Genomic DNA, 12482 nt, shown 5'->3' on the forward strand with positions numbered 1-12482 from the left:
TCCTAAGGATATGAATTCGCATAAAAATTCATAATTTACTAATTACTAGATTGCGAGTTTTTATGCATTTATACGAAATTTGGAATTTCAAAATTGCACGGAATGCACATAATATGAGAAAATATATGAATTGTCCAAAGTATAACACTCTCTGTAACACTTGGTAGATAAAGCAATTTTCTATTCTACTTCTCTAATAAAATTCTCAAAAATATAAATTTAGCCAAAAATCCGCAGTTTACTAAATATGTTGATTTGAATATTGGCGCGATACACGCTACCGACAGAGATACCAACCGTAAATACAACACAAACGTTGCGTCATATTGCGCACTGTGTTCCGAGTAGTGTGTCGCGAATCTCGTTTTCGAAAGAAGCACGCACACACATGCCGCGTCGTGAAATCAAACCATCGGCCCGGGAAACAACAGTGCATAAATCACAAGCGACAATTCACAGTGTTCGTCGAATGAAAACAGTTTTGGCGCGTGTGGTTGCGTACGTGTCGCGTGACTGTCGATTCACGTATCTGTGCGCGCTCGGTAGGTCAAAATGGCGTGAACCGACTGTGCGATTTTAGGTTATCTTTGCTCGTGACAAACCACCGCAAGTCTAGAAAACAAAGACGCCTGTCCGTTCCTCAGTGGTATCCTTTCTTTCGAGAGCTCACCGAAATCCTCCACGTGCGTTTTCGGGTTCAAGTTACATGAGTTATGAGGACGGAATGCCCGCAGGCGGTAACAGTCGTTTCCGCGGTTACCCAGCGCGGATGTCCGAGCGACAACAGCTCGCGCTTCTTCTTCAAATGACCTCCCAGGAAATAGCATCAGGTGAGAAGAAGGAACACCTTATCGAACACAAACACATGCACAATTTAATACTCTGATGAAATACATAACACATTGTCGATGGTCAAACAATAACGCTCCATGTGATCCACCATGCATGTACACCTTTTACGCTGGACGTCTTTCATGCGTTCGGACGAGTTATTTTTTTATTTCTTTTTATGTTTACACAGGTGTACATAGTTGACAATAAAATTCACTACAACGTAACTTTACGTTACTTTGTACATAGGTTAGTCGAAGAATGTACTTGACAGCTGGATTACTTCCTTGATCGCGAGTCTACGTGTTTATTTCTTTATTGGTACACTGATAAGTAACACTCGCGCGACTACGCAGTATTTGTACCTCCCGATAGGCACATAGTTTTCTGCTGTGTATTGCTCATGTTATCGAAACAAACTGCAATGCGAAATCGAGGCTAGTTACTTCGCGCGAACGAGTTTTGCCCGCCTGTACTTTCCATTCAGGCCTGCCAACCACGTAATTTTATGTTAGTCGAGTTCCCGCGGTTCTGCTGCGGCGAGTAGCGCCTTCCAATTTTAACAAAGAAAAGAGAGAGGGTTATGTTAATGTAAATAATTGACGTACGCTTGAGTTCCCGCCATAAGAGAAATGACGTGACAGCGACACCGATTGCCGGTAACTTGTTGCAGCTACAATGTGCACTAGGAGGCGTTAATATGTATATTCATATAGGTAATATAGCTACGCGACTGTAATATGTAAAACCGAAACTAAGAGTGAATTCAAATGACCGAAGATTAAACGCTAAATTTAAGATTAATGCACATTAAATTTAAGAATAAGTATTAGAAGCAATGTAATTCATTTAAACTTCTAATTCTAAGCACACTATTTTTGTATATTTGTTAAATGATTATACGTTTAACAGTAATTGTTGCGGCTTATAGACTTACGAGAGGCTAAAACTCGTATTCAATAAAAAAACAGAAAAGAAGCGTATATATAACGTAGCTGATCAATTCCATTACTTTGTACGTATTTGGCATTTTCCAGTTTACATATCCGAATTTTATAATATTGATCTTGACGAATTAAAGTATGAGAGTAGCATGAGAAAAATACTTACTTTATATACCGCATCTTTAAAACTTAATATTTATTTTTCTTTATATATTGAAGGAACACTTAATGATATATTTAATATTTTTTTCAAGTAAATAAACGAACACCCAAGGTAATGTTATAATAATTAAATTGCAATGTATGTTTTTTTCTATTGGTTATTATATAGTTTACAAACAAGAGTTTCGTGTGTTTGTTTCGCGTTACATGACTTAGCAAATGATGATTCATAAAAGATCTAACTCATCTATTTGTTTTCAGGCGGAAATCGAACAGAGAACACAACTGCATCAAATACTACTTCAAGGTCATCAACATTGCAACAGCGAGGGTCAAAAGGCCGCTGGACGAGCAAAAATGGGGAATCGGCAGTTCAGGCGTCTATCAATCGTAAAGAAGATTTTCGAGTGCGGCAGATGCTCGTGAATGGTTATGATATCAATGCTAAGGAAGGAAATGGTAAGTAAACTACAGTTCTTTTGTTTTTCACCCCACTTTTATTTTATTTTATGCTATTTTATTTATAGACATATAATCCCATATCGTCCCATTTTCGTTCATAGCAATTTCAAACATAAACCCTATCGTAATTGTTATAACTTATAACTGTATTTCTTGATGCTTGTATTATTATTTCTAACGTCAATGAATAACAATTAGCTTTTTCTTCGATATATCCCCTAATACGATGTACTTATGTTTACTATTTAAAAGAGACGCAGTAAGTAAAAATCAGTCGTTAATTGGTATATCTATATTTCTTAATATATATAAATTATAAGAAAAATAGTAAATTGTATATTTTTAGAATCCGTATTTAGAACCCTACTAAACCCTAAAAGCTATTTTAACTTTTTTATGTATATTAGAAAGGAAAGAACGGTTCTGAATTGACGCCATATGGTCTTAAATGAGAATCCAAGCTTCTTATTTCCCCTTATATGACTAAAATAGTTGTTTTAGCTCTTAAACATGTAAACTTTAACATTAACACTTTACCGATTTTATAACTATATCTCTCACTATATCTCTTCCATACACAGTACATAATTATAGCGTGATAGAAGCCAGAAAGTTTTCTTTTAAACGAAAGACAACATTGTCGGGGTCGGTCACCTCCGTTCGTTCTTGTGTATAGTAGAGAGTAGAGTAGAGATTCTCGTCAATAAATGAAAGCGACGGTGCACGACCTTCCTAAACGCAGGAAGTCAGCGGGTCCGGGTTCATTCATATACAATCCACCTTCGTTGCTCGGCTACCCTTTCTCTGTCCCGTTTCGTCCCATTACCCTTTAAGGTCGAAGAAACAGATGGAACAAGCTACTTACAAGGCATAACTAACAAGTTTTTTCAGCTTCTTCTTTCTATTTTTCATTTTTTTAATTAATTGTTTTGAATCATAATGCATATATATAAAATATTTTCCCATCGTTGTACTTGTTTTAGTATTCACGATTGACCTTATATTAATATGAAATTTTGTTTTACCACATAAACATAGTTTCATGCGATTATAAAAATTTAACACGAGGGTGAAGCGCAAACTTTAATTAAGAAATCGTGAAGACATTAAAACATATTAATTTTTGCTATTTATAGCAGTTAAATATAATGCATTTTACTGAAATAAGGCAAGTAGATAAAAATATCATATTCTGGTGATTAAATGTTTTATATACTAGATGTGTTCACGTTACAAAACAGTAATCATCAATCAGCATCATATTTTAGTTGACCAGGTATACAAATTAATTAAAAAAAAAATGGGGAAAGAAATATTTAAAAAAACACACTGCATTGATACGAGCAACCATTGATACGATGCCCCTTCAAATAATACGTAAGACGAACAGCACACAGCTGGTGCTAGATTCACACAACGGTTCGCAGGCACTGTGGAAACTTTTGCGAGCAACGAACTCATCAACGGGAAGCGAATACCGTTTAGAAAGCAATACATATATTAAAGGGCTTATTTGCGAAAGATCTGCTTATATACTGCTCACGAGCTTCAATACCATTACAACGTTGCCTCCATTAACGAACAGTCTGCGACCAGCTCGCGAATTGAGTCGTTCACAGGCCAAAGTGGTTAACCTCACTATAAACAATTTTTTAAATTTTAGTGCCAAAGTACTTGTGATTATGTTATGCTTATCTTTTATAATTTTATCGATTTTCTTTACTTCTTGTTTTGTGGAATTAAGCGTTTCGGTAAATAAACGCTTAACTTGTTTGTGTATAGTCCTAGCAAGCGTGGATTCGGCATTAGGAATAACTCCGTTGGTCACTTTCCCTTTTAGCGTATCTTGCGTGGTTGCATAAGTGGGCTCCAATCTCCGACAAAATTGAAACTATTCCATAACGCGAAGGTCGAATTTGAATGATGCCGTAGGCCGTAGAATATCATAATATTATAGTGGAAGTGGAGAACGAAGGTGAGTCAAGTCGTAAGCTCGCATGTACTTACGTATACCTAATACCTACCGTGCGAAGACAATGTCTCCTCGGCGTAAGATACCTATATATATGTAATAGGGTATTCACCAACACTGTAGTCACAGGTGCACGACATCCTTGTTGTTGAGGGGTTGCGGAGGGATGAAACATCCAGCGTTGGGCTTGGGAGGGGCAGCAGACAACTCTCGTACAGATCAATACTCGAGACAGGGCCGCACTGTTCCACATAATTTTTCATCTCCGATTGCTAGGGGTCTGGGATTTTCGGCGTTTATATTTTAGACGATATTTAAGGGTGGAATTGTACTAGACGCAACTCATATTTTCGAAATGTATAATATTCTGAAGAAATTATTCGATAACTGACTTTATTAGTATTTTTTGTATTGATGACGAATATTGTAGTTTTGTGTTAGAAAATGATACAAGCTACCCGATAGTTGATTTGACTATAGTTTCTGAAAATTGATTAGTTTTAGTACCAGAACCTATATCTTAAAAATATCTGAATGTTTAAAGTAGGACAAATATTGCGTATATAATTCTCAATTTTATAATAATAATATTACATATAGCTTTTTGTTTTAATATCAAGTGTACCATGTTTTCTCTCATTCTCTCTCTTTTTGCCCTCTCTTTTTCTTTTGGTAATATTAGAAAAATTATTTGACATAAGAACCGCAATATATGGCATGACTTTGAAGTTGATAATAAGACTTGAAGAATATTTCCTTTAAATGTTAAAATTATTTAAAACAATTTTTAGTAGCACAACTACTGAAGAATGTCTCCCTGGAAGATGTTCTCCCTCAGATTGTTCTTAATTAATTAAAATATGCAATATCTCTTTACAATATTTAATATAAATTTTTTAAGAGAATATCGTTAAATATTAATTGAACATTTAAAATAATGTTTATAATGGGACAATTTTCAATTACAGGATAATGTACAAGAAATTCATTTTTTTTCAGACGAAAAAAGTTATATATATATAGGGAACCATTTAGTTGTTAATGCTTGAAGCGAAATCATAAAATAGAATTCATTTTCTTTTGAAATATCATAAAACGACGAATAAAGTCTTCCTAGATTGATCTCGTTTTACATTTATCTCTTTTTTTTTGCTCTTATTGTATTTATTTATTGTATTGTATTTATTTTCTCCTTGAATCTCAACAATATATGCAATTATGAAAATCATAAGAAGATTCAATATCTTCATGAATATTATAATCTATTTTCTGAAGTTGTGCCATTTTGTGAAACAATTCACTTTCCCTAAGTGTTTTCACAATGGTGGTCATTTTTAACGAAAGTTCGGCCCTGGGTTACCTGCGAGACGATGCCGACGACAAATCCAATGTTTCCACAGAGAATTTCGAACTCGGCTTTAAAGCTGAAGATTCGGTGTACCTCTGTGCCGTGTCAGGCATTCTTGAGGAAGTAATCTTTAATATCAATGTGCGTTGGACTCACATATACAAAGATTATATATAGTCACTACCAATATCTACTCAATATAGTCATTCATTTATTTCGAACCAAACTCGTATATAATTTTCTGTAACTCTATACACGTGCATACATCGCAAACATCCTATGTTGGTATGTTCTACCTTCATTCCTCGCAAACTCGTATATAATTTTCTGTAACTTCATACATATATACAAACATACTATCTAACGCTAAAAAATTCAAATGACATTTTTGCTTATACAATAACCTATTGAAAAGATCAACGTACTAAACGCAAAAAATATTCATACAAACGTCAGTGATACGTCAAAATAATACACTAGTTAAAAATATCGTAACATGTGTATATCCAGGAAGATGTATGTATGTACAAATGTACATGTACGTATATATATAGAGCTACGAGAACTGATTTTTATCCGGATCTTTCGATTTTGTATAGCAGCATTCGGTCTTCCGTATATCTCTATTATATGTATGCTTTTATCTATATATCAGGTACGAAATGTCGTCGAATTTGTGTTACTCTTTTTTCTTCTTCTTCTTCTTCTTCTCTTCCGTTGCTTTCTTTTCGTTTTTTTTTTTTTTTTTTTTTTTTTTTTTTTTTTTTTTTTTTTTTTTTTTTTTTTTTTTTTTTTTTTTTTTTTTTTTTTTTTTTTTTTTTTTTTTTTTTTTTTTTTTTTTTTTTTTTTGAGATATTTATGTCGCCGTGTAGAATTAACTAAAGTTTTGAAGTAGAATCTCCAGTCAGTAATGTAATTAAAGTGAATGCAGTTTTCATCAGACTGGTCAGAGAAAGAGAAGGCGGTATCGGGCGCCGCCCGTGTCTTAAAGCCGATATACCACTCAAGAAATGACGGGCTTGTTTATCGCGACGTCGCGTCGCGTCGCGTCGCGTCTGTTCCGAACTTATTTTCACTGGTGGTAACCATATGTGTTCTCTCACGAAAACAAAATGACGCCATCTGTGCCTACGTGACACCTTTTCTACGACATCCGCGAATTATGTATGTCGAGATAGTATGTACATGAAATCTTTCCGTCACGCTACATTTCGAATAGCGAAATATCAGATGTCTGATTATTCTCATCTACTGCAAACAATTTTGGAATGGGAACATTCGTTTGATATGAATAAATATCGTTCCGTTATAAGGAATGTATTTAACAAGTTGTTGAAAATGAACACTGCAAAATGAAACCCGAACTATTTCCCTGTTTTTCACGCATTAGCCTCGTTCTGTAGTCCACTTCTCTTCTTTTTTCGGAATTAACGTGCTCGCTGAACGGATGGAACCGTTTAAAGTGACCGCAAAAGATTACATTTCTTGGAAATTAATCGAAGTAACAGGAATATTTTATTCCAAACATATACTTAGAAAATCATTTCGAATATATTGAGTTTCTTTTTATGACAATTGTTTATTATATTATATTTATATAATGTAATATTACATATGTTATGCATGCATATATATACTATATACAACATTAAATTCAAGGAATAGATTTTATTTACAACATTTATTACTCTCACTCATCCTCTCATTCTTCAAAGTAATATTGTATACAATATCACATATATTATTATATTATATTTTAATTATTATTACAAATTACCTAATATATGATAGAAAAATGCATGTTTCATTGCATTCTAAATTCGACATAATAGTGCTCTCCTCCCCCTTCTTAATGCCTAGAATTCTTAATCCTGAAGTCACACAATGTCCCACCATATATGTGTGTATGTTGTAGCCCAAAAAGGATCTGAATATTTGAAAGAGAGAAAGAATTTTGTACCCTGATCCATAATAGTTATTAGGAAAATAATTTGAGTATCTAGTATGCCTTGACCGATTCAGTTTAACCTGCAGTAATTCCTAATACTGCGATTTCGAAGCAGTTGTTTCTAATGAATCAGTCTATAGAATTCAATACCCTATTGCCAGGTATCTCAAGCGCATTTAATGTCAGGTAAACGAGTAGTACTATACTTTTGTTGCTTTAATGCCATTCTATATAAAAATTTCTAATCAACGAACATAGACAACGCGGTATAACGATTGCACGATCCTTGCATAATCGAAATTATCACGTTCGTGTTTATCGCAAGATCACATCGGCTGAAAATTTCAAGTGCGAAACCTTGAACAACGTTTTCCTCGCGATATTAATCGTCCAAGGATTTCTTCTATTACCTCGCACGCCATCGACTGTTCAGTTATTCGCGTTTTCTGTTTCTCACGAGCGGTGGGGATAAAGCATTTTATCGTTCGTTGAATGTCGGACCGTTGATAAACAGGAAATGTGTTTTACCAATGAAACACGCGGTGTGAAAGGAACGAGAATAAAAGTCTAGAATCTTGAAACACGACGAGTTCCATCTTTGCTCGTAAATGGCCAGCTTTATTCTAACGCCGGAGATATCGATCGGGAAGAAAACCAACGAATGTCGCAACTCCTCGACAAGGATCGTACACTAGTCAAGTTAACATGACAGTTCACAGGACGTTCAGATTCGAATCTTTTTGTGAATACGCTGAGAGAACATCAATTACTTGAAAGCGTCGCATTTTTTCCCTAAATGGAACTCACAGATTCTTGGAGACTTCTATTCGTTATTACTCTTTTAGAATTTAATAAGATTACATTCTTTCCTTTAATTCCTTTTTAGCTCTTTACTTATTTATTGTTCCTTTATCTATTCTTTTCATCAATTTTTCTTTTATGTAACAATATGTACTACGTATGCTACAATATGTAAAAAGTGTAAAAAAATGTAATTTATTAGAAAAATTTGTGTTTGTAATACTTAATTGAACGTTTAGTTAAAATGTTAGTAATCTTCCATTTTATATTATTACATAATTGCTACTATATTAGAACCGTACCCATGGTTTTATGTTAATATTTCGAAATAATTGAGGACAGGGAGAAAGAGAGAGAATTAGAGTAGCAGTCAAGAATATAAATATAATAAACGAAAATTGGTAAAGAATATAATATGCAATAATTTAACTTGCAATTAATTGCAATATATCTCTCTACATGGGCGAACTATTTAGAAAAACATTTACATACTCCTAAAAAAATAGTATATCCTCTAAAATATTGATAAATTTGACTTTTCACAAAATATTCAATTAAAGTTTACCAAGCTATTTACCAGACTACGTACATATATACTTGATACTAGCCGCAACGTGAAAGGAAGAGATAAAAGAGGTGGAACTCGATATTATAAAAATGTTATTGTCTTAGACTTTCCTGCCATTTTTGTCATATCTGGCAAACAGGCAAGTGGTTCGTGATACTCGAGATAGTTAATCAGAAAAAAATGCTAGAAAAAAAATAAAGCGGTCACGACAATCATACTAGTCTATCGCCTTTAAAGTAAACGTTGCTTTTCATGTGTGCAAATACCCTAAGAGCATGTCTCGTCCCTCTCGTATTCACCAGTAAGCCACACGTCGACGAAACATGCCAGTCTTCCCCTCATCAGCCCTCATGGCAATTTGGCGTTCTACCGAATCACGTTTTCACTTTTTCAACCAGTCTGTACTTACTTTGTTTCCTATTTCCTGCTTCCTTTCCCATATCTCATTTGTTCATCTCTCCAACGCTTTACAGACGTAACGATCGTAAATATCGCTGATTTCATCCAACGATTTTGAAAGGTTTGTTTTTGTCGATGGCGACCCTTCTCCTGTTTTTAGAAGACGCACACGGCCATCTTGATTTATTACACTGGTCACTAAGGCCGGTTTCACACAGAAGTATGCGTATCGCGATACACGTATCGCGAGCTGCGTACCGTGTGTATGTCGCCATGTGTTTCAATGTTTTATCTGTCACCTTCATACGAAAAGTACCTATCATTGCCAAAATAAACAAAACGAATATGTGTATTCAGTATCTATCATATGTATACCTCTGTGTGAACCCAGTCTAAAGGCTTCGTAACACTTATGTTCTGTCTTACGAAAATAAATAATTCGCAAAGTATTCAAACAGTTAATGGATGATGAAGAAAAGTCCTTCCTACACATCAGAATGTCTATGCACGATTTAAATGTTCTTTTAGGGAAAATAGAAAATTCCACGAAAAAAACAATACAACTTTCAAGGAAGGTATAAGTCCAAGAGAAAAGCAAGCAGTATGTTTGAGGTAAATCTTTTTATTAATGAAAAGCATATAAAAATTAAATTATTTATCTATGTATGTGCATCGAACTTATTTAAGTGTTGGTTGGTTGCTGTGGATTAATCGTTTGTAGTGACTCTAGTGTACATGGTGACGGTGTGGGTGTTGAAACGGCTGATGAATTTAGTGATTCTGATGAAAAATGTTGGCGATTTGTATTGGAAAGTTCTTGTATTTGTAATTCGGATATCACAGAGGAAACGCGAGCTTTAGCTATTATTTGATTGTATGGTGATAGTTTTTTAACAGTTAACGCTATACTTTTGAAAAATAAATCTATGTCGTCCATAGTTTGTTGTTCTTCATTTACGGTCCTATTAGTATTACTTGAAGCATAATCCATTAATACTGCTGTTGCTGGTTCTCTTTTCATTTTTCTCCTGAATGTTTCTATTGGTATATCGCTAACTTTAGAAGATGATGATCTTTCTATTAAATTGCTATTGTCTTCTGTCGTATTGACGTCATCCAGTTCATCATTAGATTCGTCACTGACGTGTACTTGTACTGAGGTAATAGTTTCTCTTTCCTTCATATATGGAATTAAAAATGACATTTCATCTTCATATCTCCATTTTCTAATTTTATTTGCGGCTTGTCCGCTTTTTGTATCTTTTCTTTTCCTTAGTGATCTGCGAAAACTATCTCGCAAACTGTTCCATTGTTTTTTGCAATGTTTAGCTAGAATGATTGAAGAAAATTAAGAACTATCGTAGGTGTCATAGTAATTAGAGCTAAAATGTATGCTGTTTTCCAGATTTCTAGCAACCAGTGATTCATAACTTTCGATTACTGATTAGGCCATACTGCTGTTTCATTTATCATATATAATTGAGGTTTACACGGCAATAATTAAATATCTTTTGTCTAGAATATATCGCTATACTCAGTCAGGTTAAGTGGCTTACAATAGCTGATGAATTTCGGAAAACGGAATTTTCTTAATTGTATTCATGCTTTAAGCGAAAAGCGTGTGATTATTGTTGCATCACCTAACAGCCGGTTCATTCTAATTGCAAAGAAACATTTTCTATTATCTTATTAGCTTTTTTAATTCAAAATTAGAAAAATATATAAGAAACTTAATGTTTCGAAGCGCCTCGTGGTATTCGAAACCGTAACTCGATAATCCCGCTAAGTAGCATTATAATTATCGGCATACACAAGCGAGAAGAGTGTCAGAAAAATATTTTCTGAATTTTAATGCAAAAATTCAAACTATACCAGGAAAAAATTCAATTAAGTCCAGAACATGCGGATAAAATTGTTACTCAACGACCTATATTCTACACAACTATATTACATCTCATAATTTTCAACTATCAGCTATGGCACCTTTAGGAAGAATTTCGTCTTAGCAAAACCTTCCATTGCAAGGTGATAGTAATGCTTCTGTAGCGTCTTATGTTAGAGATATATTTAAGGACTTCTTTAACAATGAATTTGTAAATATTAAGTAGTTGCATACAAAAAACAAATTATAAAGTTATGTACAGACAGTATGAGGCTGACCCGTAAGGCTGCCTCAACCGATAGCTGCCTCATGTAATAACATAGAATACGCGAGGCAGAGTAAGCTGCAGTTATACTTTCGATAAAGTCGTCTCAATCTTCCATACGCATCTAAACGAATCATTGACTCTTCCCGAGGCAGTCTCGCGAGTCAGCCTCGCACTCCCTATACATAGCTTAAGATGTAAGAACACGTGGATAATATTCATTCCACTAGGGAAAATAAAATCTGATTATACGTTACCTACCTGGTTCATTTAGCATTTTTCCAATTTCTTTCCAGGCAGCATCCTTTTTATCATTATCACTATAACTTTTATCTTCCTGGTTGTATAAAAAACTATAGTACCTGACTAATTCTATTAATTTTTCGTTGTGCATTATAAAATATAGATAGATTACACGTTCGTCCACTAGCAAGATTCTGCCTGAAATAAATGCATGTCAAGGTGAATTTATGTTATCCGTTCAGACACGGAACGGTTACGGCACGGTTCCGTTCATGACTGGTGTGCTAAGCGCTGAAGCGCAGAAGCGGCACGTGAGGAAATGCTGCCACCGACACTTGTGCAGATATAGGATATAGCTATAGGATGTGTCCGCCTTCGTATACAGATATCATAGCGAATACAGCCACATGCTTTTATGCAGTGGTGACTGTGACCACCGTCTTGTAGAGCGCACGACTGACTGTGTCGTTGGCGGGATCAGCCCGCGTCCGATTGGCGAAAAAGAACGTTCTTGGCTCACCGTTGGTGGGGGTCGCGGGGAAAGGCGGAGCCAATCGTCGACATAGCGACGCAACATGGCCTCTAGTTCGCGAGGGGCTGTGTTCGCGTGCACGTCGAGCACGTACACGTACGGACTTTCCCCCGGCGGACCGACAG

At 35.0% G+C, this 12482-nt stretch overlaps 2 protein-coding genes across 3 annotated transcripts in view; one reads left to right on the forward strand and one right to left on the reverse strand.

The window, feature by feature from the left end:
* The window catches only part of LOC122568368 (ankyrin repeat domain-containing protein 12), a 26203-nt gene continuing 13721 nt past the window's right edge, over positions 1-12482 (forward strand). The window contains exons 1-2 of one of the 2 annotated variants that reach the window (XM_043728040.1): positions 1-830; positions 2199-2396. In XM_043728040.1, the coding sequence (XP_043583975.1) occupies positions 707-830; positions 2199-2396 (322 nt within the window). In that variant the 5' untranslated portion in view covers positions 1-706. The remainder of the gene's footprint in view (positions 831-2198; positions 2397-12482) is intronic. The other variant, XM_043728041.1, reaches the window with a different exon arrangement.
* On the reverse strand, positions 10042-12420 carry LOC122568376. The gene is made up of 2 exons (XM_043728056.1): positions 11844-12420; positions 10042-10764 (listed from the first exon to the last, which is right to left on the reverse strand). The coding sequence occupies exons 1-2, from the start codon at positions 11974-11976 to the stop codon at positions 10118-10120; spliced, it is 780 nt and encodes a 259-aa protein (XP_043583991.1). The 5' UTR covers positions 11977-12420; the 3' UTR covers positions 10042-10117.

The sequence above is a fragment of the Bombus pyrosoma genome, linkage group LG6, assembly GCF_014825855.1.
Source record: "Bombus pyrosoma isolate SC7728 linkage group LG6, ASM1482585v1, whole genome shotgun sequence".
Classification (NCBI taxonomy): domain Eukaryota; kingdom Metazoa; phylum Arthropoda; class Insecta; order Hymenoptera; family Apidae; genus Bombus; species Bombus pyrosoma.

Bases quoted from the DNA above. Each gene is read 5' to 3' on its own strand.
- LOC122568376 (XM_043728056.1), bottom strand. From the start codon at position 11,976: ATGCACAACGAAAAATTAATAGAATTAGTCAGGTACTATAGTTTTTTA. The intron at 10,765-11,843 runs GTAGGTAACGTA...CAATCATTCTAG, and splicing joins AAAAATGCTAAATGAACCAG to CTAAACATTGCAAAAAACAA.